At 40.7% G+C, this 27,009-nt stretch overlaps 2 protein-coding genes across 6 annotated transcripts in view; one reads left to right on the top strand and one right to left on the bottom strand.

Annotated features, from left to right (window-relative positions):
* Positions 1-5,421, top strand: part of OIT3 (oncoprotein induced transcript 3) — a 32,816-nt gene extending 27,395 nt beyond the window's left edge. For both annotated transcript variants that reach the window (XM_059169969.1, XM_059169968.1), the window contains exon 9: positions 1,169-5,421. In XM_059169969.1, coding sequence (XP_059025952.1) covers positions 1,169-1,342 — 174 coding nt within the window. In that variant the 3' untranslated portion in view covers positions 1,343-5,421. The remainder of the gene's footprint in view (positions 1-1,168) is intronic.
* On the bottom strand, positions 3,562-27,009 carry PLA2G12B (phospholipase A2 group XIIB). 4 transcript variants are annotated; one of them, XM_059169972.1, is made up of 4 exons: positions 26,650-27,009; positions 13,110-13,186; positions 8,932-9,097; positions 3,562-3,982 (listed from the first exon to the last, which is right to left on the bottom strand). In XM_059169972.1, the coding sequence occupies exons 1-4, from the start codon at positions 26,858-26,860 to the stop codon at positions 3,861-3,863; spliced, it is 576 nt and encodes a 191-aa protein (XP_059025955.1). In that variant the 5' UTR covers positions 26,861-27,009; the 3' UTR covers positions 3,562-3,860. The 4 variants fall into 4 exon arrangements, with proteins under 4 accessions (XP_059025955.1, XP_059025954.1, XP_059025953.1 ...); XM_059169971.1 differs by having other exon boundaries at positions 3,562-3,979; positions 13,098-13,186; positions 26,650-27,008; XM_059169970.1 differs by having other exon boundaries at positions 13,098-13,186; positions 26,650-27,006.

Here is a 27,009-nt window from a genome sequence, read left to right as displayed (position 1 = left end):
AAGTTGTCTGGTAATATGTAGTAATAACCGTAAAATCACCAGATTCTTTTATCTAAAAATTCTAATTCTGACAGTTTCTCAAAAACAAGCAAGCAAAGAAAGAAAAATGTGATTTGTTGTATGTTATAGAGAAGGAGAAAAAGTCCTCCAACAGGGCTACCACATATCTATTAGTGTAATATTAAGCAGTTATTAAAATGAGAAATATAGAAAAAGGAGATATTGAAAGTCATATGTCATAACAATTCACATGCATATTGAGTATGCTGCATTTTTTAAAAGATTTTATTTATTTATTTGACAGATGGAGATCACAAGTAGGCAGAGAGACAGGCAGAGAGAGAGAGGAGGAAGCAGGCTCCCCGCTGAGCAGAGAGTCTGACTCAGGGCTTGATCCCAGGACTCTGGGATCATGACCTGAGCTGAAGGCAGAGGCTTTAACCCACTGAGCCACCCAGGTGCCCCAAGTATGCTGCATTTTTTAAAAACACACATACACAGAGGTTATAAGAGGCAATAGAGAGAATGTGAAGGTGGAAACTTTGCTTTTTCTCAGTAGAGTTGTTGAAATGTTTAAACCAAAGGAAGTTTAAGAGACCAGCTATCTTTTCCACACTGCATTTAAGTGAATTCATGTCCTTTCCTGTTTTATCACTGTTCTAGAACAACTGTTAACCATGATGGCTAATCCTGATCTCCCTCCCCAAGCAGGCAGCATGATTTGGGAGGTAACTTATAGGAAGAAGCTTGGACAAAGAACTTGTTACTTTACACAGAAGCATGCAGGCACCTATGTTTTTCCCAGACTTTGATGTGAAGAACAAAGATGTTTATGTTATTAGGTGTTCCCTTCTCGAAGGTCTCTCCTGTCCCTATACAAAGGCAGGAGTTATGCTTTGGGGGGGGGGGGTTAGATCACCCACATGACTCCATATGTTTGCCCACCTGACCAATGCTGTGAATCTGGGCAAGTTGTCTAACTTAAGTCTCAGTTTCCTCATCTGTAAAATGGGGATGACGACATCCACCTCAGAGGGCTGTTGTTTATATGAAATGAGATACTGTATATGAAACATCTGGTATAGCGAGCGTCTGGCTTCCAGAAGGGGCCCTACAAGCAGCATCTGTTATCACTATTTTTGTTAATTATCATTTATGGTCTTTCCAGGAAGTGTTTCTGCACTGCCAAGTCCTTGTCTGTGGACGGCTGGATGAACGTTCCCGCTGTGCCCAGGGTTGCCACCGGCGAGTGCGTCGTGAGGCAGTGGAAGGAGAGGATACAGCTGGTTCCCAGAGCCAGATGCTGACGGGTGGCCCGATCAGGATCGACTGGGAGGACTAGGACAGCCCCACACCTGACTCCTGGCTCTGGGTTGCCCTCCTCTTTAGAACTTCTCCCCACTGAGAACATCAGTCAATACCCTAGAACACGGCATTCTTTAAACCTCATACTGTGGGGTTAGACCGACTTCCAGAACGGACTCATTCTGATTCGGGCCCCTGGACTGGGAAAAGTCACTTCACTGCTGACTGACCTGACCCACATGGGGCTTCATCCTCCTGACATTGAAAGCTGCGCTGTCCCTTCCGAAAGCAGCTCACTCCATTTCGCACGTTTCCTCCCTACAATAAAACACCCAGTGTAGGATACAGTAGGACCACTACAACCACAAGTTGGGCATGATACTCCAAACTTCAGACTTAAAATAAATTAAATAGTTGCTTGAAATTATGACTTAAATACCCAATAACTCCTTAAATATGTAAATAATAATCATGCCCTGAAATTTCAATTCAAGCACAGAATATTTACAGGGGATTAGGAAGTTTATCGATGTAAGTGTGTACTAAAAGTTACTATTTGATTTTCCTCTTGCATGATGTTTGCTTTTTTGAAGTTTTTATACCATCTTAAGTGAAATATTTTCAATTAAATTTATTAACATGCAGGGCACCTGGGTGGTGCAGTGGGTTAAGCATCCGACTCTCAGTTTTAGCTCAGGTTCTGATCTCAGATTGAGCCCCATGTTGGGCCCCATTCGATGTGGAGTCTGCCTGAGATTCTCTCTCCCTCTGCCCTCCTCTCCCCTCCAAAATAAATAAATAAATCTTTAAAAAGTTTATTAACATGGGTGCCTGGGTGGCTCAGTTTCTAAGCATCTGCCTTTTGCTTGGGTCATGATCCCAGGGCTCTATGTTCGGGCCCCGCATCAGGCTCCCTGCTCGGTGGGAAGCCTGCTTCTCCCTCTCCCACTCCCCTTGCTGTGTTCCTTCTCTCACTGTGTCTCTCTGTCTAATAAACAAACAAAAAAAATCTTTTAAAAAAATTTATTAACTTGCATGTAAGAGGTCCAACGACTGAACTGTAAAAAAAATTAAAGTTTGATACCATATGCCCTGTTATTTGGCATTGTATGCCCCGAGAATAAATAGTCCATTTTGTAAAATTATACCATACTCCATTTTGTAGGTAGATGCTCAATAAATTTTATTGAAATAAATATTATAAACCACAGGAATAAATTTTATATGCAATTTTGTATTTAAAATGTTATATGCAACTAAATCCAATTTCTTAATATGCCAATTAATTTTATGGCTTTACATAAGATCAAGAGACAGTTTTTTTTTTCTTGTTCTCTTTAGAAATGGTTATCATCAACAATTCTTAATGGAACCAGTAAAATCAACAAAAGGAAGAGAAAAGACAGAATGACCTAGGTCAACAATTGGCCAACTTTTTATGTCAAGGGCCAAATGGTAAACATTTTAGGCTTTCTGGCCAGTCTGTCACAACTATTTTATCTCTGAGGTTGTAGCACAGGAGTGGCCGTAAACAAATGAAAACAAAGTTGTGGTCCAATAAAACCTCACAGAAGCAGAAGCCTCCTTTGGCCCATGAGCTTCACTTGCCAATCCCTGACCTTAGTGGACCTCACCTTCCCAGTGCATCAGAATCAGGTGGGGAGCATTTATAAAATGCCAATAGGTAGATAACAGGCCCAGAGATTCTTTGTTTCTTACTGCTCCTCTGGTGATTCTAATTTGCAATCAGGATTGAGAACCATAGTTTAGGGATTGACTGTTTGTAACCCCTCAGATTTCAGGGAATTCTAGCTATTTTCAGTGGCAATTTTTAACACATACTTCTCAGATTTTAACATGATACTAACACCACTTAGGAATTGGGAATATCAACAGGAATAGTTTATTGAAGAAAAAAAAATGGAACCTCAGAGACCTAACCTATCTGACCTCCATCTTCATTGGCCTTATCCAGGTAAGTCTCTGACCTTGCCCTCCTGTTCTCATCTCTCCAACACTAGTGGGAAAAATGGTTATCAATGGTGGAACTTACCAGGATGGGTTCTGTTCTCCTCTAAGTGAAACAGAAGCAGAGTGGTGAGAATGGAAGTCATTCATCTCTTTTCTAAAAGTACTATTTATTAAATGTGAGATGCTTACTGGCAACTGAAAGATGGACCAGAGGAAAGTCCTTACCTCCCAAATGGGTGGACTCTCCAATATTTCACTTGTGAATATAAAAACCAAGTCCAGGAATCCCAGTATTTTAGTCTTTATTTTAGTCTTTAAACTAAGAACTGAATTGCCAGGAAAATGTGTCTCAGTTGGAGAAACCATTGTTAAAATGAAGAGTAGTCTTCAAATCACTCCATGGCTTTTTTCCAATTCTCCTCAAGGGATGGGACTCACTTCTCAGCAGTAGAATAAGGCTTTCCTTCTCTTGCTTTGTGATATCCAAACTTTTGGAAGCAAGGATGAGACACATCTGCCACACTATCATCTCAGAGACTGAGAGCCGTGGTGTCACTCAAAACCAGGAAGGGATCACCTCTTTCTCATAACTCTACTTTCTCCTCTTCTGCACAGATACAGGCTGCCCGTTGGCTATTCATAAAGGGTCGGCAGCCCAGGGTCCATACGGTATTGAACACAGTATCAGCCAGAGAATCACAGGCTACTTGAAAAAGATGAAGAGAAATAAAAGGTTAACATACAAGACTACCCCAAGTAGTTTGAGTAATTTTAAGAAGCAATGTAATTCCAAGGATGACATGATACCTGGGGGAAAGTAAATGCAGTAATCCAAATACAGAATTAAAAAGAAAAACATACATGAAAGAGAAGCTTTTTCATAAGCTTCTATTCAATCTAGTAAAGCAGAATATACTTTGGGATACCCTTCTTTTATGGGCCTCCAGGTCAAAATTATGCTTAGCAATCAGAAGCTCCCATACCACTATGCTCACTCCATGGAAACCCTATCATTTTTGCAGAATACTCCCTAAATAACTCTACCGTGTTCCCAATAACTTTCTGTTCAAGTGTGGGATGAGTAACAATTCACTCCTTGGAAAAACATGTATGTTGGTCAATAATTCTCTTAGGCATCAGGAACACAAAGACCAAAGAGATCCCAATCCAAGTACTCACAGTTTGAACAAAGAAGACAGGATGGATAGGTAAACAAATGGTTACACTACACCATTATGGAAGTGACATCAGGTTGTATGGGAACCCAGAGAAAGAGTCTCTCTCTCTTGGGGTAAGAGTTATTAGGGAAGGCATCTCAGAACACCTTCCATTAGAATTTTGATAGGAATTATAGTGAATCTGTAGATTGTTTTGGGTAGTATGCACATTGTAAGAATATTAATTCTTTTAATCCATGATCACTGAATATCTTTCCATTTATTTCTGTCATTCTCAGTTCTCCCATCAGTGTCTTATAGTTTTCAATGCACAGGTCTTTCACCTCCTTGGTTAAATTTATTCCTGGGTATTTTATGCATTTGATGCAATTGTAAATGAAAAAATTTTAAATATCTCTATCTGATAATTCATTATTAGTGTATAGAAACAAAACTGATTTTGTATATTAATCTTGTATCCTGCAACTTTACTGAATTTATTAATTCTAACAATTTTTTGGTGGAGTCTTTAGGGTTTTGCATATATGATATTATGTCATCTGCAAATAGTGATAATGTTACATCTTCCATTTCAATTTGAATGTCTTTTATTTCTTCTTTTTGTCTAATTGCTCTGGCTAGAATATTTCTAATACTATGTTAAATAAAAGTGGTGAAAGTGAGCTTTCTTGTCTTATTCCTAATCTTAGAGGGAAAGCTTTCAGCTTCTCTCCATTAAGCATGATGTTAACTGTGGGCTTGTCATGTGTGACCTTTATTATGTTGAGATATATTCCCCCTATACCTATTGTGTTGAGAGTTTTCATCACAAATGTATATTGAATTTCATTAAAATGCTTTTTCTGCATCTATTGAAATGACTGTATGATATTTATCCTTCATTTTGTTAATGTGTTGCTTCGCATTGTCTGGTTTGCTCATGTTGAAACATCCTTGCATCCCTTGAATAAATCCCACTTTATTATGATGTCTGATCCTTTTAATGTATTGTTGAATTAGGTCTGCTACAATTCTGTTGATGGTTTTTGCATGTATGTTCATCAGGGATATTGACCTCTAATTTTCTTTTCCTGTGGTGTCTTTGTCTAGTTTGGGTATCAGGGTAATGCTGGCCTCATAAAGTGAATTTGGAAGTGTTGTGTCCTCTTCTGTTTTTTGGAAGAGTTTGAGAAGGATTGGTATTGATTTTTTTTTAAGATCTTACTTATTTATTTGACAGACAAGTAGGCAGAGAGGCAGGCAGAGCGAGAGAGGAGGAGGCAAGCTCCCTGCAGAGCACAGAGCCTGATGCGGGGCTTGATCCCAGGACCCTGGGATCATGACCTGAGCTGAAGGAACAGGCTTTAACCTACTGAGCCACCCAGGTGCCCCGGTATTAATTTTTTTAAATGATGAAGCTATTTAAATGGGTGATTCATTCTTCTTTAAATGTTGAAGCCACTTTAAAAATCCATCTTGTTCATTTGTTGGGAGATTTTTAATTGCTGATTCAATCACGCTACAATAATCAATCTATTCAGATTCTATTTTTTCATTATCCAGTCTCTGTAGGTTGTGTGTTTCTAGGAATTTACCCATTTCTCCTCTGTTGTCCAACTTGTGACATATAATTATTCATAGTAGTCTCTTGTGATCCTTTGTATTTCTGTGGTATCAGTTGTAATGTCTCCTCTTCAATTTCTGATTTTATTTCTTTGAGTTCTCTCTCTTTTATTCTTAGTGAGTCTAGCTACAGGTTTGCCTATTTGTTCACCTTTTAAAAAAGAGCTCCTAATTTCATTTATCTCTTCTATTGTTATTTTAGCCTTCATTTCATTTATTTCTGCTCTGATCTTTGTTATTCCCTTTCTTTCACTAACTTTGGGTTCCATCGCTTTTGTTTTTCTATTTCCTTGAGGAGTAAAGCTAGAGTTTGTTCAAGATCTTTCTTTTTTTCTTGATATAGGTATTTATGGCTATGAATTTCCCTCTTAGAACTGTTTTTGCTGCATCTCATAAGTTTAAGAATGTTGTATTTTCATTTTCATTTGTCTCAATATATATATATTTTTAAAGATTTTATTTATTTATCTGACAGAGAGAGATCACAAGCAGGCAGAGAGAGAGGAGGAAGCAGGCTCCCCGCCGAGCAGAGAGCCCATGTGGGGCTCGATCCCAGGACCCTGGGATCACGACCCGGGCCGAAGGCAGCGGCTCAACCCACTGAGCCACCCAGGCGCCCCTGTCTCAATATATTTTTAAAAGATTTGTTTATTTTAGAGAAAGAGCAGGGGGAGAAGCAGAGGGAATGACTCTCAAGCAGACTCCCCACTGAATATGGAACCCAAAGCAGGGCTCAGTCTCACAACCCTGAGATCATGATCTAGTCAAAATCAAGAGAAGCCTTGATTACAAAGCCTTCTTACAAATGACACCAAAAGTAGAAGCAACAAAAGAAAAAAATAGATAAATTGAACTTAATCAGAATGTAAAACTTCTGCTTTACAAGTAATTTCATCAAGAATGTAAAAACAAGGGTGCCTGGGTGGCTCAGTGGGTTAAGCCGCTGCCTTCGGCTCAGGTCATGATCTCAGGATCCTGGGATCGAGTTCCGCATGGGACTCTGCTCTGCAGGGAGCCTGCTTCTCTCTCTCTCTCTGCCTGCCTGCCTGCCTCTCCATCTACTTGTGATCTCTGTCAAAAAAATAAATAAAATCTTAAAAAAAAAAAAGAGAGACTGTAAAAACAAGGAATGCCTGGGTGGCTCAGTCGGTTCAGTCACTGCCTTCAGCTCAGGTCATGGTCCCAGGGTCCTGGATTGAGTCCCACATCAGGCTCCTCGCTCAGCGGGGAGCCTGCTTCTCTCTCTGCCTCTGCCTACCACTCTGCCTGCTTCTGCTCTCTCTCTCTCTGACAAGTAAATAAATAAATAAAATCTTAAAAAAAAAAAAGAATGTAAAAACAAAAAAAAAAACCCACAAAATGAGAGAAAATATTAGTGAAATCTATATTCAATAAGAGACATATGTCCAGAATATATAAAGAGCCCTTACAATTCAATAATAAAAAGACAAGAAATCCAATTTAAGAAGAGGCAAAGATCTGGGGCACCTGGGTGGCTCCGTGGGTTAAGCCTCTGCCTTCAGCTCAGGTCATGATCCCAGCCCGATCTCTGCATCGAGCTCTCTGCTCAGTAGGGAGCCTGCTTCCTTCTCTCTCTGCCTACCTCTCTGCCTACTTGTGATCTCTGTCAAATAAATAAATAAAATCTTTAAAAAAAAAAGAAAAGAATGCTCCAAGCAGAAAGCTATAGTCCATCAACTCAAGGAGTTTGGAATGGCAGAAGTCAGGAGAGAAATCCCAAATAAGCACTATGATGCTGGAGAGGTAGGATAGGGCCAGATCAGAAAAGGCTACATATATCATATGGGTTTGGATTTAATCCCAAGGAAGAGGAACCAATTGAAGAACTTACACAGAGGGTAAAAATGACTGGATTCATGTGGTACAAAAATATATCTGGTCCCTATGGGGAAAATAGATTGGATGGGACCCAGAGATTAGATTAACTTGCAGTAACCAGGCAAGTGGTATGTCAAAGAGATATTTAGAAAAAAGAATCAATAGAATGTTGCTTAGAGGAAGTAACTTGACCTGACCCTAGATTAGAAACAAGTACTTACTCACCTTTTGTCAGTACGGATAGAGTAATACTCCTTTTTATGGGGCCTAATTAATTATTCATATATTCAAGCCTTCACACATTCCCTTTAGGACTACACTCCAGACATTAATCTATGAAAACAATACAAGATTCTTTCTACTGCTGACTTTCTCAGTGGCATGAGGCCAGCTCCTTAGAAGCTTAAATGTCGAACTTTGCCATCTAAAACTACATAATACTAAAACCTGGATGTAATGCTCTGGCTTTGGAAACTAAATGATTAAAGCTTTTCCTAAGGTGAATTAGGGAAAAGAAATTACACAATCAGTGCTAGAAACTTAGTAGCTAAGCAGTTGTTTAAAAATAATTATCCTCAAGAATACACAGGGCTTTACATAGAAAGGATAGGTTTTTAAAAATTCTTTGCCCAATTGAGAACAAAATAAGGAAAAAAGGGCTTAAACCAAACCAAGCGGTCCTATACAGAATAACTCCTGATATGGAAAATTATTTAATCGTGGAATGAATAGCCAAAGCCAATTGGGCAACTCTTTCTCCGGTCTTAAAGGATAGATTTTTATATCTCTGGGAAGACTTTGGTGTGGCCCTGTCCATCAGGAGTGGGGCCAGCAGCTCCTGGGCAGGGAAGCAAGAACCCTAGTGAAGGAATGCCCAGAATCTTCCTTCACCCTTCTTATGTTTGTCACAGTGTTCTAGAAAGAAAGTTCGGTGAGCTCTAATGGTCTCTTTGTGGAAAGGGGCTCTGGATACATTTCTGTATGAACACAGGAGCCGATCTCCCTGCCCACCAGCAGACGCCCTTAAGATACCTACCTTCCACATTGGAGACAAAGCCCAGGCTCCGCTTCAGGTCAGAGCAGATCGAGTGGAGACACCATCGGAATTTGGCATCACAGCGATACTTATTGGCACCACAAGTGTCATAACAGACGTCCAGCTGGTTGCAGCACTTGGTCATTGCTGGGATGCCCAAGTCCATCTGGGGAAAAGTGAAGGAAGAAAATGCCACGTTCAGACCAAGGACCTGAGGCAACCTTGCCCTCCTTGTTAAGAACTAGCCAGCCCTCAAATTCCTGTTACACATTCAGATCCTTTCTGAAAGACCAGACACTTGAGAGAATCCATCCGGGTGACAGTGACAGGATGTTAAGTTTCAATCATGGTTTAGTTTTAGATTATCAACTCTGAACAGTTCATTTCCCTCTTTTTCCTTTAACTGTAGTAATTTTCAAATTTGCAGATCACTGCAGTGATAAAAATAGAGATCAGAAGAAGGCAGAGCTGCAGGACCTCTGAATTCAACCAAAAGCGATGTCGTATGAGATTATGCTTGAGCAAAGCATCCGAAGGCTCAGAGGTATGAAAAATTAAGCCTCCATTCGTCAAGAGGTCACCAGCATTTATTAGGGACCCATCCCACACTTTTTTGAAAGTGTGTGTATGTGTCAGGGAGCAGGGTGGGGCCTAGAACGTGTGGCTCCTGACCGAGGGCAGACTGCGGTCAATGGTGAGATCTAAAACACACACGGACATGTACTAAGCCTCCTATAAACAGTTGCAAATGTTGTGGCATAAACTGAGCAACAAGGTTCATTGAATGCCACATCTAGAGTCTGATAACTTTACATGGTTTTTTGTGGGGTTTTTTTTGGAGAAGCTTATCAGGGATGAAGGTAGACTTCGGGTGTAGTAGGTAAAGAAAGGAGAACAAATCATATATGAGCAAATCATATGTGAGCAAGTCAGTTTGTTTAGTCTTTCAAGGGCTTAGCAAAGATGTATTTGTTTGTGTTTTTTATTACTTTTTACTTAGAGAGAAAGGCGAGTTGGTGGAGGGCCCTGACTTCCAAAGTAACTGGTAAGAATTTATAAAGACTCTGATAAAGGCAAAGACACGATAGAATGAATGATTGCAGAGAGTGACGGTTCTGTGTTCTGTGAAATAGTTTGGATCAGGGGCGTCTAGACATAGGAACAGCATCTTACAATCTTCCGTGGTTCTTTTGATCATAGAGTCTTGGACCTGAGGGGAGACTGTGAAAATCTGGGTTCATGGTGAGGGTGGGGAGTGATTGATTAAGCAGTTATTATAGATCCTTTCCACCTTAAATGGTCCATTATTTGAACTTTTACTCCAAGGCCACCTAAGGGCAGACCTAAGGGCAAAATATGGACATTGGCTGTTTAAAATGCCCTTCTGAGAGAAAGAAAAAAAAAAACAACTAGATGGTTACATGAAGAGGTAATGTCACTCATTAGACAAGGCAACAGCCTGGGCTGTGCATTTCTGGGCAGATTCCTATCATCTGATTCCTTCCATTTTACTTACACTTCATGCTTCCAACTAAACATATACCCCAGCAGAGGTAATTGAAAATTCAGTGAGTATTGTTGCTATCATTCAAGTCAACTAAATTGGAAATACTTGAACTAGTTCTATACAATACTTGTACCAATAAACCAAATGACATTGCTCCCAAAATAAAGTGCCTACTGTTGTTGAAAACTACCTCTGGGCTCTGGAGCCAAGATATGTAATATGAAGACAGTTTGGGGATAAAGAAGGGACATAGTTTACTCCTTTGTCAGGCAAAGGAGGCTGCAGGAGGCCAATGGCTCCAAGACTTCACGCCCATCCTGGGGTAAGAGGCTGAGAGAGGATGTATAGGAAAATACAGGATCGGGGCAGTGTCAGTAGGAATCTGGTTCATGCTACCAGCCGTGTCCCCTGTGTCTTCTTACACCGGTGCCAGCCATCCACGTCTCGTTACTAAGCATTCACATCCATACCGAGTTCCTAGAACAAAGGTTCTACAGAAAAACAGTGATGGGGAGGGGGAGGTTTCAAGAACGAAGGAAGGGAAAAATTTGTTCACAAGTCAAGCCTTGCTGAAGCAGTAATGTGTCCATCTTAATAATTTCCATCCACTTGTACATTTCTATAGCAGTTTGAATACTGCTTCCATAGCTACTAAATTGGTATCAAATATAAGAGCCAAAAAAGAGATTTCTCTAATATAAATAAATATTTGAAAAGATTTCCTTTCCTCTGTCTCCGTACGTGTGTTGTTGATTGTAGACAAGGCTGGGCCTATGGCCATGCGGGTTGTGCAATGTGCAAAAGCATCCTATCAAAGGGGACAGCTCCCCACAAGACATCATGGATTTGTTCATTTCTTAGGAAACATGTCTAGACAGGGTGCCTGAGTGGTGTAGTCAGCTCAGTGTCTGACTCTTGGTTTTGGCTCAGGTTGTTATCTCAGGGTCGTGGGATGCAGATTTTTGCTGGGCTCTGTGCTCAGCAGAAGCCCGCTAAAGATTCTCTCTCCCTCTCCCTATGTTCCTCCCCTCGCTCTCTCATGATCTCTCTCTCAAATAAATAAATAAATCTGTAAAAAAGAAAGAAAGGAAGAAAGAAAGAAAGAAAGAAAGAAAGAAAGAAAGAAAGAAAGAAAGAAAGAAAGAAAGAAAAAGAGAAAAAGATGGATGGGGCACCTGGGTGGCTCAGTGGGTTAAGCCTCTGCCTTCGGCTCAGGTCATGATCTCAGGGTCCTGGGATCGAGCCCTGCATCGGGCTCTCTGCTCGGCAGGAAGCCTGCTCCCCCCCCCCACCGCCTGCCTCTCTGCCTACTTGTGGTCTCTCTCCCTCAAATAAATAAATAAAATCTTTAAGAAAAAGAAAGAAAGAAAGAGAAAGAAAAATGTCTAGTCGATGGCAAATTTCCTCTTCTAACAATTGTTATATTAGGATAAATTTCTGACAAATGGAAGAGGAAAGGAGACATTTTCCCAATTTGCACAAAAACGCCACATTGGTGGGCAACATTTTTTTTTTTTTAAAGATTTTCTTTATTTATTTGAGAGAGAGCACTAGCAGAGGGAGTACCATACAGAGGGAGAGGGAGAGACAGACTCTCCACTGAGCAGGAAACCAGATGAGGGTCTCAGTCCCAGGACCCGGAGGTCATGACCTGAGCTGAAGGCAGAGGCTTAACGATTAAGCCACCCATGTGCCCCAGGGGGCAGCATTTTTGATAGAAGAATAAACATTATGCTGCTTAGAAAACTATTACAAAATAAAATCTTTTGAATCAGTCAAAAAGTGAAATTTCTGCCTGATTAAGGCAGAATTCAAAATCATAGCTTAGATGTAAAATCTCTCCACCTCCATTTTACATCACTCCTCTTTTTTGAAGTAAAACAGATAAAGGGGCCTCCAAGAGGTCTTAAAATCAATCAGTTTATTATTTGTTTTCAGGGGAGGTCAGTAGTTTGAGAAATGGCCAGCAGCATGAAGAGAAATGTTTAGCCAGTGCCTAGGTGGGGTTTGTGGCTGGGGGCTGGATGCTTGTATGTGGGTGGGTATGTGTAGATTTCTGTGATCTTAATACTCTTAATAGCCGATCTGATGTTACCAGCATGAAATCAACCACTTACAAAAGTCTTTGCTGCTCAGTGCCAATGACTCCAGCACATCACAGGAAAAGTTTCACTGGATCTACATAAGTCAGACTTGTTAGATTTCGTAGGAAGTTTTGTTTGAGCCCTTAAAATTTGGCTTATACTTGCAGTGGTGATTTTCAAGTTCATTACACAAGGTCTTATCTGAGGCACAGCTGCCTCTGATAAGAGGAAATCAGATACATTCTTTGAAAATTATCTCCCTTACTCTGTGTCCAGTTTTTTTGAAGACTTTATTTACTTATTTGTCAGAGAGAGAGAGAACATAAGGAGAGACAGTGGCAGGCAGAGGGAGAAGCAGGCTCCCTGCTGAGCGGGACTCAATCCCAGGACCTTCAGATCATGACCTGAGCCAAAAGCAGATGCCTAAATGACTAAGTCACCCAGGCATCCCTCCAATTTAAAACAATTTTACTGCTCAACTATATTCCATAAATGATTATGCCCATCAGGGATAACTCATTGACTTCCCTTCATTAAAACCGATCAACTAAGAAAATAATGATGGTGGTACATACACTTTCTGGTACCTTAAGACCCAGGAAATAGGAGCTGCAGCCGTTGGGCTCCTGAGGCTTGTAGCCGGGTCTGGGCATGGGTGCCTTTCCTAGCAAGAGAAAGAGAGGAAAAAAGCAGGGAGAAATATTTAGAAATTAAGCATTTGGGAACATTCATCGAATAAAAATAATCTAAAATCATATTCAATTTTTCCTTTAAAAGTCATCATTCCTCACCAGATAGGCACATCCCAGTTAGGTGGTAATGATGGTGATAATGATGATAATGTCATAAAAGGGTAATAATTTTCAGACTGGTTTGGTGTTTTTCTCCTAATCTCTAAGAATTTTATGAGCATTCATCTACTAACAATTCTCATGTTTTGTTTTTATTTTTTATTTTCTAATTTTCATTTTTTATTCTTTTATTTAAAATCAGTTAATTAACATATAGTGTATTATCAGTGTCAGAGGTAGAAGTCAGTGATTCAGCAGTTGCGTATAACATCCAGGGCTCATTATTACATCACGTGTCCTCCTTAATGCCCATCACCCTTGTTACCCCATCCCTCCACGCCCATCCCCTCCAGCAACCTCAGTTTGCTTCCTGTAGTTGAGTCTCTTATGGTTTGACTCCTTCTCTTATTTAGTCTTGTTTGATTTTTCCCTACCTTCCCCAATGATCCTCTGTTTTGTTTCTTAAATTCCACATGTAAGTGAAATCATATGATATTTGTCTTTCTCTGACTGGCTTATTTTACTTAGCATAATATCTTCTAGTCCTGTCTACTTCATTGTAAATGGTAAGATTTCAAATTTTTGATGGCTGAGTAATATTCCATTGTGTATGTGTACCATAACCTCTTTATCCATTCATCTGTTGATGGATATCAGGGCTCTTTCCATAGTTTGACTATTGTGGACATTGCTGCTATAAACATTGGGGTGCATTGCCCCTTTGAATCACTAGGTTTATATCCTTTGGATAAATACCTAGTACTGCAATTGGGTCATAGGGTAGCTCTATTTTTAACTTTTTGAGGAAGTCATACTGTTTTCCAAAGTGGTTGCACCAGATTGCATTCCCACCAACAGTGGCAGTCGAATGTGATGGAGTTCAAGTTTTAAAGCACTGTAGTCTAAAATATGCAGGGAATAATCCCAATCTTTTGGTACCAGTTGAGAACTGACTTGTGACCCAGTATGTGATCTATTCTGGAGCATGTTCCATGTTCACTCAAGAAGAAAGTATATTCTGTTGCTTTAGGATGGAATGCTCGGAATATATCTATGAAGTCCATCTGGTCCAGTGTGTCATTCCAAGTCCTTGTTTCCTTGTTGATTCTGCTTAGATGATCTGTCCATTGCTGTGAGTAGGGTGTTAAAGTCCCCTTATTATTGTATTATTATCAATGCATTCCTTTAATTTTGTTATTAATTGGTATAATTGGTTGCTCCCAAGTTAGGAGCATACAATTCCAGACTTCAAGCTCTAGTACAAGTACAAGTACAGACTCTGGTACCTCAAGGTACTGGCACAAGAAACAGACACATAGATCAAGGGAACAGAATAGAGTGCCCAGAAATGGACCCTCAACTCTATAGTCAACTAATTCTTGACAAAGCAGGAAAGAATATCCAATGGTCAAAGATAGTCTTTCAAAAAAATTGCATTGGGAAAATTGGACAGCTACATGTAGAAGAATGAAACTGGACCATTTTCTTATACCATATAAAAACAAACTTAAAATGGATGAAAGACCTAAATGTGAGACTGGAATTCATCAAAATCCTAGAGGAGAACACAGGCAGCACTTCTGTGACCTCAGCATCAGCAACTTCATGCTAGACATGTCTTCAAAGGCAAAAGAAACAAGAGCAAAAATGAACTATTGGGACTTCATCAAGATAAAAAGCTTTTGCACAGCAAAGGAAACAGTCAATAAAACTAGAACAACCTACCGAAGGGGAGAAGATATTTGCAAATGTCTTATCAGATAAAGAGCTAATATCTAAAACCTATAAAGAACTTATCAAACTCAACACCCGAAAAATAAATAATCCAGTCAAGAAATGGAGAGAAGGGGCACCTGGGTGGCTCAGTGGGTTAAAGCCTCTGCCTTCAGCTCAGGTCATGATCTCAGGGTTCTGGGGTTGAGCCCTGCATCAGGCTCTCTGCTCAGTGGTGAGCCTGCTTCCTCCTCTCTCCCTCTCTGCCTGCGTACTTGTGATCTCTGTCTGTCAAATAAATAAATAAAATCTTAAAAAAAAAAAAGAAATGGAGAAAAGACATGAACAGATATTTCTCCAAAGAAGACATACAAATGTCCAACAGACACATGAAAAAATGTTCAACATTACTTGCCATCAGGGAAATGCAAATCAAAACACCAGTCAGAATGGCTAAAATTAACAAGTTAGGAAATGACAGATGTTGTCAAGGATGAAGAGCAGAATACAAATATATGAAGGTTAAAGAGCATCCTACTAAAGAAAGAATGGGTCAACCAGAAGATTAAAGAAGAATTTTTTTTAAATTCATGGAAACAAATGAAAATTAAAACACAACAGTTCAGAACCTTTGGGATACAGCAAGTGTGGTCCTAAGAGGGAAGTATTTAACAATACAAGCCTTTCTCTAATGTTTCTTAAGTGTGTGACTTTGGAGATCAGGTACATGGCAAAATGGAACTAAATTCAAGGTGTAGTGGGGCACCTGGTTGACTCAGTCAGTTAAACATCTGACTCATGATTTCAGCTCAGGTCACGATATCAAGGTCATGAGATTGAGTCCCACATCAGGCTACGTGCTCAGGAGGGAGTCTGCTTGAGATTCTTTTTCTTTCCTTCTGCCCTTCCCCCAGCTTGTGCTCATGCTCTCTCTCTCACTAAAATGAATGGGTAAATTTTTAAAAACAAAATAGAATAGGGGCGCTTGGGTGGCTCAGTCAGTTAAGCATCCGCCTGCAGCTCAGGTGATGTTCCCAGGGTCATGGCATTGAGCCTCTTGTTGGGCTCCCTGCTCAGTGGGAAGCCTGCTTCTCCCTCTCCCTCTTCCTCTGCTGTTCCCCCTGCCTGTGCTGTCTCTCTCTCTCTCTCTCTCTCTCTTAAATAAATAAATAAATAAATAAAATAAAATCTCCTCCATCCATTGTAAGACAAAGCAGAACATTGCCTGATCACATGCTTAACAAATCAGAACTTTAGCAGTACCTCAAATTTTTTTTGGAATAACTTGAAGAAAATTTTCCAAGGTTCATAAATGTAAGCAAAGCATTGTTGATCAAAGAGCAAAGAAAACATCACCAGGCAGTATTTGAAGCTTTGTATCATAGAACTAAGCCGAAACAATCTGACAGGCTTATAATTTCTTGGTTTCTGCTACATGGCTTTGAGTTATTTTATAATCTTGCAGTTCTGTAGAGAGAAGCTTTGTCAATGTTATCAATGGTAGTCATCATAGGAAAAGAGAATCTTGCAGGACGGTCCTGGCAATGAGTATTTTTGTTCTGTTATCCAGATAAGGAAAATGGGACTAAGGGGAGTGTAATTTATCTAAGTTGTGTGCCAAGTGGGGGAAATGGCATATAAATCCAGATTTCTTGTTTTATGTCTCCAAAGCCCATGTTCTTCCATTCCACTACATTCCTTTGCCTTTTTTTAGGAAATGCAAGACAGAGGAAAAGACTAAGGAAATCAGCTAAGAATTAATCTTCAGAGTGAGGCACATAGTATTTCTTTAATCATTCTTTTCTTTTACCTTCTCCTACAAGGTATTTCATTTTTAATTATTTGATATTATGAAATATTTCAAAATTGAAGAAAAACTTCAGAGAAACAAATACCCATGTACCCATTACACAAACATAATTAATGTTAACATAGCCAAACTTGCTATCCATACTTTTTGTTTAATTAAATGTTACAAGTACAATTGAAGCCCCCCTTTACACTCCCTTGTTTTAATTTTTAGATACTAAGTCTCTGCTTTAAAGCCCTCCCTCCTTCTTCTTCTTTTTTTTACTATTCTTGAACCTATTGTCTTATAATTAAATTTTAGAGTCAACTTAGTAAATTCTACAAGAGATAGTGCAGGATTTTGATTGAAAATACATTGACTTTATAGATTATTCTGTAGACAACTGACTTTTCTTAGAATATTCTATCTCCCCAGACATGGGCATAATATGATTTTCTATTTACTTGGGTCTTCCTTCATGTCCTTCAATAGAGTATTATAACTTTCACCATGCATTTATTCTGTTCCTCACATAGTGTATTATTCAGATGCTTAAACTAAATAGAGTATATCATAATCCAGAATTAAGGATCATAAGTCTCATATGGCAAATCTGCACTTTTCTGGAACCCAGGATGCTTCTAGCCTTCTGCTCTACCAGCTCTAGAATGCAACTCTCGTGGCTCAAGATGGAGCTTCTGGTACCACATACATACTACAAGCAGCAGGATAAAAAGAGGAGGTAGAAGGGTCACAGCCCCCACTCGTTAATAAACACACTCCAGGAGCACCTGGGTGGCTTATTTGGTTAAGCAGCTGCCTTTGGCTCAGATCAGGATCCTGGAGTTCCAGGATCAAGTCCCTCATGGGGCTCCCTACTCAGCAGGGAGTCTGATTCTCCCGCTGACCCTCTCCCTTCTGGTGCTCTCTCTCTCTCATTCTTGCTTTCACATAAATACATAAATAAAATCTTAAAAAAAAAAAAAAAACCACACTCCACAATAGTACACACATGACTTTCTCTTATTTCCTTTTGGCCGAACTTAATCAAACAGCAGTACCTAGTTGCAAAAGTGGGCTAGGAATTTAAGTCTTTTTTCAATGTAGGAATCCGTGAGCCCAGCTTAAAATTGGGGAGGAGGGACTTATTACTATAGAAAAGGGGGAAGATAATAGGAGACACGAAGCAATCTCTGCCACAATCTGTTTGGTATTTGTTTCTCTGGTAGGACGTGTATATGAGATCACGGTTCAAGATGGCTCCCAGTGATCCCCGTCTCTTGGTGTCCATGCCCTCATGTGTTGTCCCAGGGTTGGTCTAAACGCTGTAGAGAATATGGCAGAAGTGGAGGTATGTTTCTTCCAAGATGAGCCTATCTATCAGCACTAGACAATCACTAATCAACTTTCTGTCTCTGTAAATTTGCCTATTCTGGACATTTCACATAAATGAAATCATACAATATGTGACCTTTTCTGTCTGCTTCTTTCACTGAGTATCATGTTTTCAAGGTTCATCAATGTTGTAGCTATGGATCAGTATTTCATTTCTCTTTGTTGTCAGTGAATATAATGTGCATTGAGGTTTTCCCCACTTTTTGGTGATTATAAAAAATGCTACTACAAAAATTTTTTTGTGTGGACAATGTGTTTTCATTTCCCCAGAGGACTAAAACTTCTGGGTCAGATGCTAACTCTGTTTAACATTTTGAGGAGCTACTAGACTATTTTCCAAAGTGGTGGCACAGTTTTACATTCTCTGCAGCAATGTGTAAGTGTTCTAATTTCTCCACATCCTCTCCCCACTTGTTATAATCTTTTCGATTAAAGACATCCTAGTGAGTGTAAAGTGGTATTCATGGTCATTTTTATTTGCATTTCCCTAATAACTAATAATGTTGTTCATCTTCTCCTGTGCTTATTGGCCACACACATGTCTTCTTTGCAAATACTTTCTTCCATTCTGTGGCTTGTCTCTTCACTTTCTTGATGGTATTCTTTGAATAGCCAAAGCTTTTTATTTTCATGAAGTCTGTCTACTTTCTTTCTTTTAAGTTGAAATTCACATTTTTATCTTAAAGAATACAGTTCAGCATTCAGGACATTCATAATGTTGTGCAACCATTGTCTCTTTCTACTTCCAGAACATTTCATCACCCTCCTAAGGAGACCAAATGCCCATTAAACATATTCTCTCCTCCTCCCAACCCCTGACAACCACTCCTCTGCTTTGTCTCTAGGGATTTACCTATTCTGGATATTTGAATAAATGGAATCACACAATATGTTACATTTTGTCACTGCCTTCTTTCACTTAACATAATATTTTCATGGCTTATCTGTGTTGTAGGATATATCAGTACTTAGTTCTTTTTATGGCTGAATACCATTCCATTCTCTGGATATACCACAATTTGTTTATTCATCTATCCATTGATGGACATTTTGGTTGTTTTTATCTCTTGGCTATTGTGAAGAGTGCTGCTGTGAACACTAGTATGCAAGTATTTGTTTAAATATCTGTTTTCTCCGTTGAGAATGATATTTGCGGTGGGTTTTTCATAGATGGCTTTGATGATATTGAGGTATGTGCCCTCTATCCCTACACTTTGAAGATTTTTGATCAGGAAGGGATGTTGTACTTTGTCAAATGCTTTTTCAGCATCTATTGACAGTATCATATGGTTCTTGTTCTTTCTTTTATTGATGTGTTGTATCACATTGACTGATTTGCGGATGTTGAACCAACCTTGCAGCCCTTGGAATAAATCCCACTTGATCGTGGTGAATAATCTTTTTAATGTACTGTTGAATCCTATTGGCTAGTATTTTGTTGAGTATTTTCGCATCTGTGTTCATCAAGGATATCGGTCTATAGCTCTCTTTTTTGGTGGGATCCTTGTCTGGTTTTGGGATCAAGGTGATGCTGGCCTCATAAAATGAGTTTGGAAGTTTTCCTTCCATTTCTATTTTTTGGAACAGTTTCAGGAGAATAGGAATTAGTTCTTCTTTAAATGTTTGGTAGAATTCCCCCGGGAAGCCGTCTGGCCCTGGGCTTTTGTTTGTTTGGAGATTTTTAATGACTGTTTTCAATTCTTTGGGGGACATATACCTAAGGAGTGGAATTGCTGGGTCATATAGTAAGGCAATGCTGAACTTTTTGAGAAACTATCCAACTGTGTTCTTCAGCAACTACACCATTTTATGTTCCCACCTTCACTGCACAAGGATTCCAATTTCTTCATGTCCTCACAGTTTCACTGCACTGTATCTAGGTGTGGATTATATACTCTTCTCCTGATTGGAATGATCCAAAGACCTGGTTTCCTACACATCTGGATAATTCATAGCTACTGTCTGAATGTTTTCCTTTCCTCATTCTCTACAATTTCTCCTCCTGGGCCTCATATTATTGAATGATAAATCTTCTTTTTTTTTTTTTTTAAGATTTTATTTATTTATTTGACAGACAGAGATCACAAGTAGGCAGAGAGGCAGGCAGAGAGAGAGAAGGAAGCAGGCTTCCTGCTGAGCAGAGAGCCCGATGTGGGGCTCAATCCCATGACCCTGAGATTATGACCTGAGCCAAAGGCAGAGGCTTTAACTCACTGAGCCACCCAGGTGCCCATGATAAATCTTCTTAACACTATCCTTTATATATTTTAACTTCTCTTTTACATTTTCCATCTTTTTCTCTGTCTCTGTACTGAATTTTGTCTAGCTCATCAAGTCCATTTTTCATTTCACTAAAATTCTCTCTAGGTTCACTAATCTGCTATTTAATCCATCCACTGAGTTTTTTTCTTTCAATGACTATAATTTTCACTTCTTGGGATCCTATTTGATCCTTTTTTTAAATCTGTATATTCATTTTCACTTAATTCTGGGTTTTTTTAAATTGTGTTTTCTAGTCCTTCTTTTATTTCTTTAATAATTTCAAATGTTCTTGTTATATTATTTTATGGTTTCCATTCTTTGGGATGCTAAGTCATTTTTTAGTGTCTCCTGCATCTCCCTCATATTGGATTATTTTTTCACATGGTGTATAATATTTTAGTAAGACTTCAGCTTCAGAAGAAGCCCCTCTTTGTATGAGTATTAAAAGTCATTCTTCCCCTCCTAGAGTCTACATATGGTTCTGACTAAAAACTCCAAGGTTTTTATCATCAGCCCCCACTCACCCCTGTGGCACTGCTGTTCCCCTCCAACTGAAATATATAGGTTTCCTTTTATGCCACTCTAGCCTGAGGGTGTATTTTTAAAAAATGCTTTCTTTTCACCCAACATTACTTATTTGTAATGGAGAGGAACTGTGCTTATTGGTGGAGCCTACCAGCCCACCAGTAACCCCTACATGACTTTTCAAAGTTCTTGAGAAATGTAACCTACACTGATAAAGTACCAACCTACCATGTGTGTGCACGCGTCTGTGTGTGTGTGTCTGTAAGAGAGAATTACCAGGAGTTGGGGAATGGGTAAAATGTATTAAATAATGTTAGCAATCAAATTACACATATGAATATAATCACACTATGCCATAAATTAAATGTGAATTGTCTCATTTCTTGTAGGTGAGATGATTATGGCGATTTTATTTATTTATTTTTTGAATTGTTCTTTTACAAATGTCCCACACATACGAGCTTTATAGGAATTAGGGGGGAGATTTTTTCATGAAGAAACAAATGTGTAAATTTTGTGATAAAACTTATCTCTTTAATAATGTTGTTGATTAAGAGCTTTTGCAACAGATGCAGTGCAGTTTCCTAGGTTACCCTCTGCCTTTTTGCACTTGATGACTCACAGAAGATAAAATTCTAATAAACCAGTTTGAAATCTAATGGAACTCCAACTCCAGACACTTCCTACCTGTCCTGCTATGATGATTTTTTTTTTTTTTTTTTTTTACTTAATAGTTCATGATAGCTGTAGGAATTCCACTTAGGAATGAAGCTTGAGAGAAAAGTTCTAAGAAAAAAGGCAATGGTTTGAATCTGGGCAGAAATCATTTACTATATCCTCAACTTATAGTTTGAGTTATTTTGTGTTGCATTGAGTCTTCGCAGTTTGATGTTTTGAGTCTAAGCATCGATAATGTACTATGCCCACAGATTAATTTTATTTTCTGGTGTTGGTTATTTACAGGAGTGGGAGGTTGACCACTTGATCCTCTCATGCAGGGGTTGGCAAACAATGGCCCGAGACCAGCCCATTGCCCGTTTTTGTATAGCCTGCCAGCTAAAAATTCTTCTCATAGTTTTGAATGGTTGTGGAGGGGTAGTCAAAACAAGGATAATATTTTGTGTCATGTGAAAATTATATGAAGCTCAAATTTTAGTGTCCATAAAAATGTTTAATTGGAGCACAGCCACAGTCATTCATTACATTTTAGCTATGGTTGCTTTCGCAGAAAACAAACCAGCAGAAGGTTGTTATAATTGGGATGTGAGGATGGATTGTTAAGCAAGATACAACATGGAGAAGCCACGAAGATAAAGACTGACAGGCTTGATCTCCTGAAAATGAAAAACCTTCTGAACAAAGTGAAACACCATAAAACACGTCAGACACTTAAGAGACAAATGAGGGAGACGGAGGAGGAGGGTTAGCCACGGAACCAGAGTTCTGCCACAGGCACGCACACTGCCTCCCAGATTCAACCTTTCTTTCCTTTCAGTTCAAGTCACTGAAAAGAACAGTAAAAATGTCTGGGCTTTACGACCCAGGTCAAGGGTTCTGTCTTCCCCGGGAGGGTGTGTCCCTTCTCCCCACCCAGCTGGCTCTTGCAGCAGCTGTGCTCCACTAGAAATCTTCTAAAGAATCAAAGTACTTTATTTGGAATGTATATCCTTCCGGGGCGCCTGGATGGCTCAGTCATTAAGTGTCCTACTCTTCATTTTGGCTCAGATCATGATCTCAGGGTCCTAGGATGAGCCCCACATTGGGCTCCACACTCAGCGGGGAATCTGCTTGAAATTCTCTCGGCCTCGCCCTCCGCCCCTCCCCCGTTCATGCACGGTCTCAAGTGTGCATGCTCTCTTGCAAAGAAATAAATCAATCTTTAAAAAAAAAAAAGTATATCCTTCCAGAAACACTCAACTATAGCATGAGGAGCACATCAAGGGAACAAAGCAGAACTATGACAATTTTACTGAAGCAATAAACTCTATTTCAGTCACTAAAACAGATTATCTTACTGCAGGAGGGAGGATGACCAACTTGTCCTGGTTTGCCTGGGACTGTCCTTGTGTTAGTACTGGCGATCCACATCCCCGGAATCCCCACCTCCACCCTGACTCTTCTCTCTCCGTCACCAGCACACCGGGACAGTTGGTCACCCCAGCAAGAGAACAATCTTTGCCTCTAAACCAGCGGCTGTTTCTTTTCTCAGGCTATGGATCCCCTTAAGAATCGGATGCAGGCTGCGAATCCCTTCCCTGGGAAAAATACACAAACTCACAGGTTCCTAAGATTTTGCTGTAGATTTCACACATAAAAAGCCCTCTTGAAAAAACAAGTCTGATATTTAGAGATATGCTTTCTAGAACTAAACCCAAGAAAAAATTCACCATGAGGTCCTTTTATTAAAGTATGAATGTGGACAGTATCTTCCGCCAGGCTTTACGAGACACAGAAAGTCTGGACCAGATGCTCTCACCCAGAGACCTTTATAAAGGCACAGAACACTTAAATTATCATGCAATGATTTCTTCCAGAAGCTGAGTGTCCAGCCACTGGGGTTTCTGTGTTTTAAAATTTTATTTTATTTTGAAAGAGAACGGGAAGAATCCGAATACATAGTTAACCTCTTCATCAGACCATCTTCCTCATCACGCTTATAAAATTTGTTCGGTATCTGGCATGCTCCATACGTAGCACTAATTCTTTAAATATATTATCTTTAATTCTTCTAACAACCTGTGGGTTGTAAGGTAGGTGTTATTAACACTATTTGTCAACGTGACTCAACAAAAGTTGAGTTAGGTAACTTGCCCAAGGTCCCCGAGGGCAATGGAATTCCCGCACCCCCACCCACGGTTCAAACCCATGATTTTTCCATTACTAGTGATTTCTCAAAGTCTGGTTCAAGAACCACCTGTGCAGTTCCAGAATATAGCAGTTGGGTTACATCTGTTATTGATTCCTGCTGAATCTCATTGTATTTATAGCCCGATCCTTGGCAATTACAGATTTTGTGTGTTGACATGAAAATAAGCTGCTATAGATCTAAGAAGTGGGGAAACCAACATTGACACAATGTTGTAGGACACAAATACGCCTTCTCTGTCAGAACAACCCATGGGCTGAAGTTCTCCAAGAATGACCTCCTAAAATAGCGCTCCATACCTTAACTGCACTTGGTAATCACCTGGAAAACATTAAAAGTACTGAGGTCTCCCACCCACGGAGATTCGGATTACATTGGTTTGGGCTGCAGGAGTTTCGAAAGCTCCCAGGTGCTTGCTAAGTGCAGGGCTTTCTAAGATAGAGAACTACAGTTTTAAGTAGTGACTAAGTACCTATCAAATAGAAATTTTTTCTTACAGGCTAATTGTTGCTAGATTATTTCTTCTGACAAAAGATTGCAGCCTTCAAAGCAGATTTTTTTTTTTCCCTCCCTCTCAGAAGTGTGGTCTCCGGACCCCCAGCATCAGAACTCACCTGGGAACTCTTAGAAATGCAAATTCTCTGGCTCGATCCCTGACCTCCCGCCCTACCCAATCAGAATCAGAAACATGGGGGATGGTGGCGGGCGGGGGGAGGGTCGGGGCAGCAGTCTTTTTTAAACAAGCCCACCGAATGATTCAAAGCATACGGGAGTTTGAGAACCACTGCTTTACACTTGATCGTAGCCAAAAGGCCGAGAAGGTATGAGAACCACGGTTTTAAAGCAAGAAGCACAAGAAGTGTATCACAAAGCAAACTGCGAAAGGACAGAGACCCAGTTAATTATTAGGCATTATCTGTTCCAAGGACTGCTAGATTCACAGTCAACCTGAGAGGATATTTCGTACCGTTTGGCTATATTTCCCAGGTTCTCGGCTCCACTGAGTTCCAAAGGTAATAAGGCTTAACCCCGTATTTCCTACGTGTTTTTCAGGCCCCTCCTTACGGGCTCTGCTTTCAGAGTGGAGTTATTTGCCTTCTTGATGTTGACTATTCCCCATCCCCCACTGGACCCCCGACTGCTGACCCTGCCGAGGTAGAGGCTTACAACCAAATTTTGCTGAAATCTTTTCATGCTCTTTTGCTAGAGAAGGAAGAAGGTATGATTCTTGTTTTCCTAAAAAAAAATCCCTGTGGTTATGTCTTTGCCAAAGCACACACCTGAGTCTCTCCAGGCAGGAAAACAGCACCCGTGTTTATTCAATAGGCGAAGTAGGTTAATCCCCTTCCTCCGCCATTGATACAGATTGGGTGAGCACAGTCCAGTGACAAGGCTGCCTTGCGTGTGTCCAACCCACCTTGGACAAGGAGGGGACCAGTGGTCCAGGGGGTCCTAGCACAGACAACTTTTTACCCTAAGGGATCATCTCAAAGATGATGCAGCTCCTTTGTTCACCATAACCCTATGTGGCTAAAACGTGTGTCCTGCGAGACTTGGTTCTGCTGCAAGGATGACCCCTTGTCTCTGAGTCACTTGTGGTTCATCAGGAAGTGATGTCCCTGGCTCGAAGGTAGAAGGGAGTGAGCCAGACGGAAGGGGTGAGTCCAGCAATTAAGCAGGTTTTTTGAGTCTCTTTCTCTCGAAGCTGCGTTTTATCTGTTAAGTGTTTGGAGAAAATATTTCTCAAGTGGTTTCCTGCTAAGCTAGGCTGACTCACTCTTTTCATCCAATCTCCTGATGAAATATTTGATAAACTAAAGCATAAAATGAATGCTACGTGAAACTGCGCATCTTTCGAAAACATGCTCGGCTGCATTTAAAGTTATCCCCACCTCCCAGCTGCGAGGTCCAGGGCCCCACTCTCTGCTGACCTTCCAAGACTTCCAGTGCAGGAAAGGGAGACCTGACACCAGGGACGACGCCTGGCAGCCACATGGGCCCCCTGGTGCCCAGGTCCGCTCTTTACAACTCAGGCAACGTAGAACTCCTTCCCGTTCACAACTGTACATCGGTCGCCAGGCCTGAGGGACAGTGCGAGGCCTGCTCGGGCCCGTCCTATGGTGGGCAGAGAGGGCTGGCAGCAAGCCCTCCCTACCCCCTGCAGGCCTGCAGGCAACAGCAGCAGGGACCGCCCTCCTGGGAGGGTCAGACACACTGAGGCACTTCAGAGAGGGACAGAGCTGGAAAGAAGGTGCGAACTGCATGAGGGAGAAAGGAGACTCCATCTCCAAGCTTAGCACAGCGTGACTGAGGAGGCTGTTTCACCGGCTGGTGGAATTTTCTCCGAATGTTCATCTCAGTGTTAATCCCTAGGAACTGCTCCCAGAGACCCCTCATCTCCCCCACCTCACCACCACCCTCCGGCCTCCTCTTCCTCAGAATTGGCCTCACAACAAATTCATTAAAATGGCCCCAGGGAACCAGGCTCCCTGGAGTAAATTTGTTAGAAAAAATACAGGAAGCTCAGTGAAATTTGTATTTCAGACAAACAAGCAATAATTTGTCAGCGTGAGGGGGTTCCAAATATTTCAAATACGTTAGCAAATTATTGGTTGTTTATTTGAAAATCAAATTTGAAAATCAAATTTCACCGGGAGTCCTGTGTGTGTATTTGTTGAGTCTGGCAGGCCGACTTAGGAGGGGGCTGACAAGGAGAAGAGCATGACAGACGGGGCGCCCGCTCCAGCTGTCCGCAGTCCACCAGGAGAAGCCATGTGTGCACTCACCATATCGGCATCGGTACTGACAGACTCCATTTTTCCCTCCCAGCAGCTCCAGAAAGGAATCGAAGTAGCTGTTGACAGACTCAAAGCTGCCCCTGATGTGCCGAAGGCCCCAGTCTGAATAGGACTCCTCAGCCTCGGGGCTGCTGTCACTCTGAGCCAGGCCACCCTCCAGGCCGAGCCACAGGATCAAGAAGCCGGTGGCCAGCTTCATCCTGAAGCCAGGTAGGTACTGAGGTCTTTCCTCAAACCCCAGCCAGCGTCCCAGGAAGTCCAGGTCCGCGGCCTGCTGGCCAGATGTCAAGCAGGACTGGGACAGGGATTATCTCAAACACTCAATCTGTGTGTTCCCCAGAGGTGGAC

Source organism: Mustela lutreola, chromosome 4 (assembly GCF_030435805.1).
Source record: "Mustela lutreola isolate mMusLut2 chromosome 4, mMusLut2.pri, whole genome shotgun sequence".
NCBI classification, from domain to species: Eukaryota; Metazoa; Chordata; class Mammalia; order Carnivora; family Mustelidae; genus Mustela; species Mustela lutreola.
Note: the sequence above shows the minus strand (reverse complement) of the source record. Positions and strands in the feature narration are given on the sequence as shown.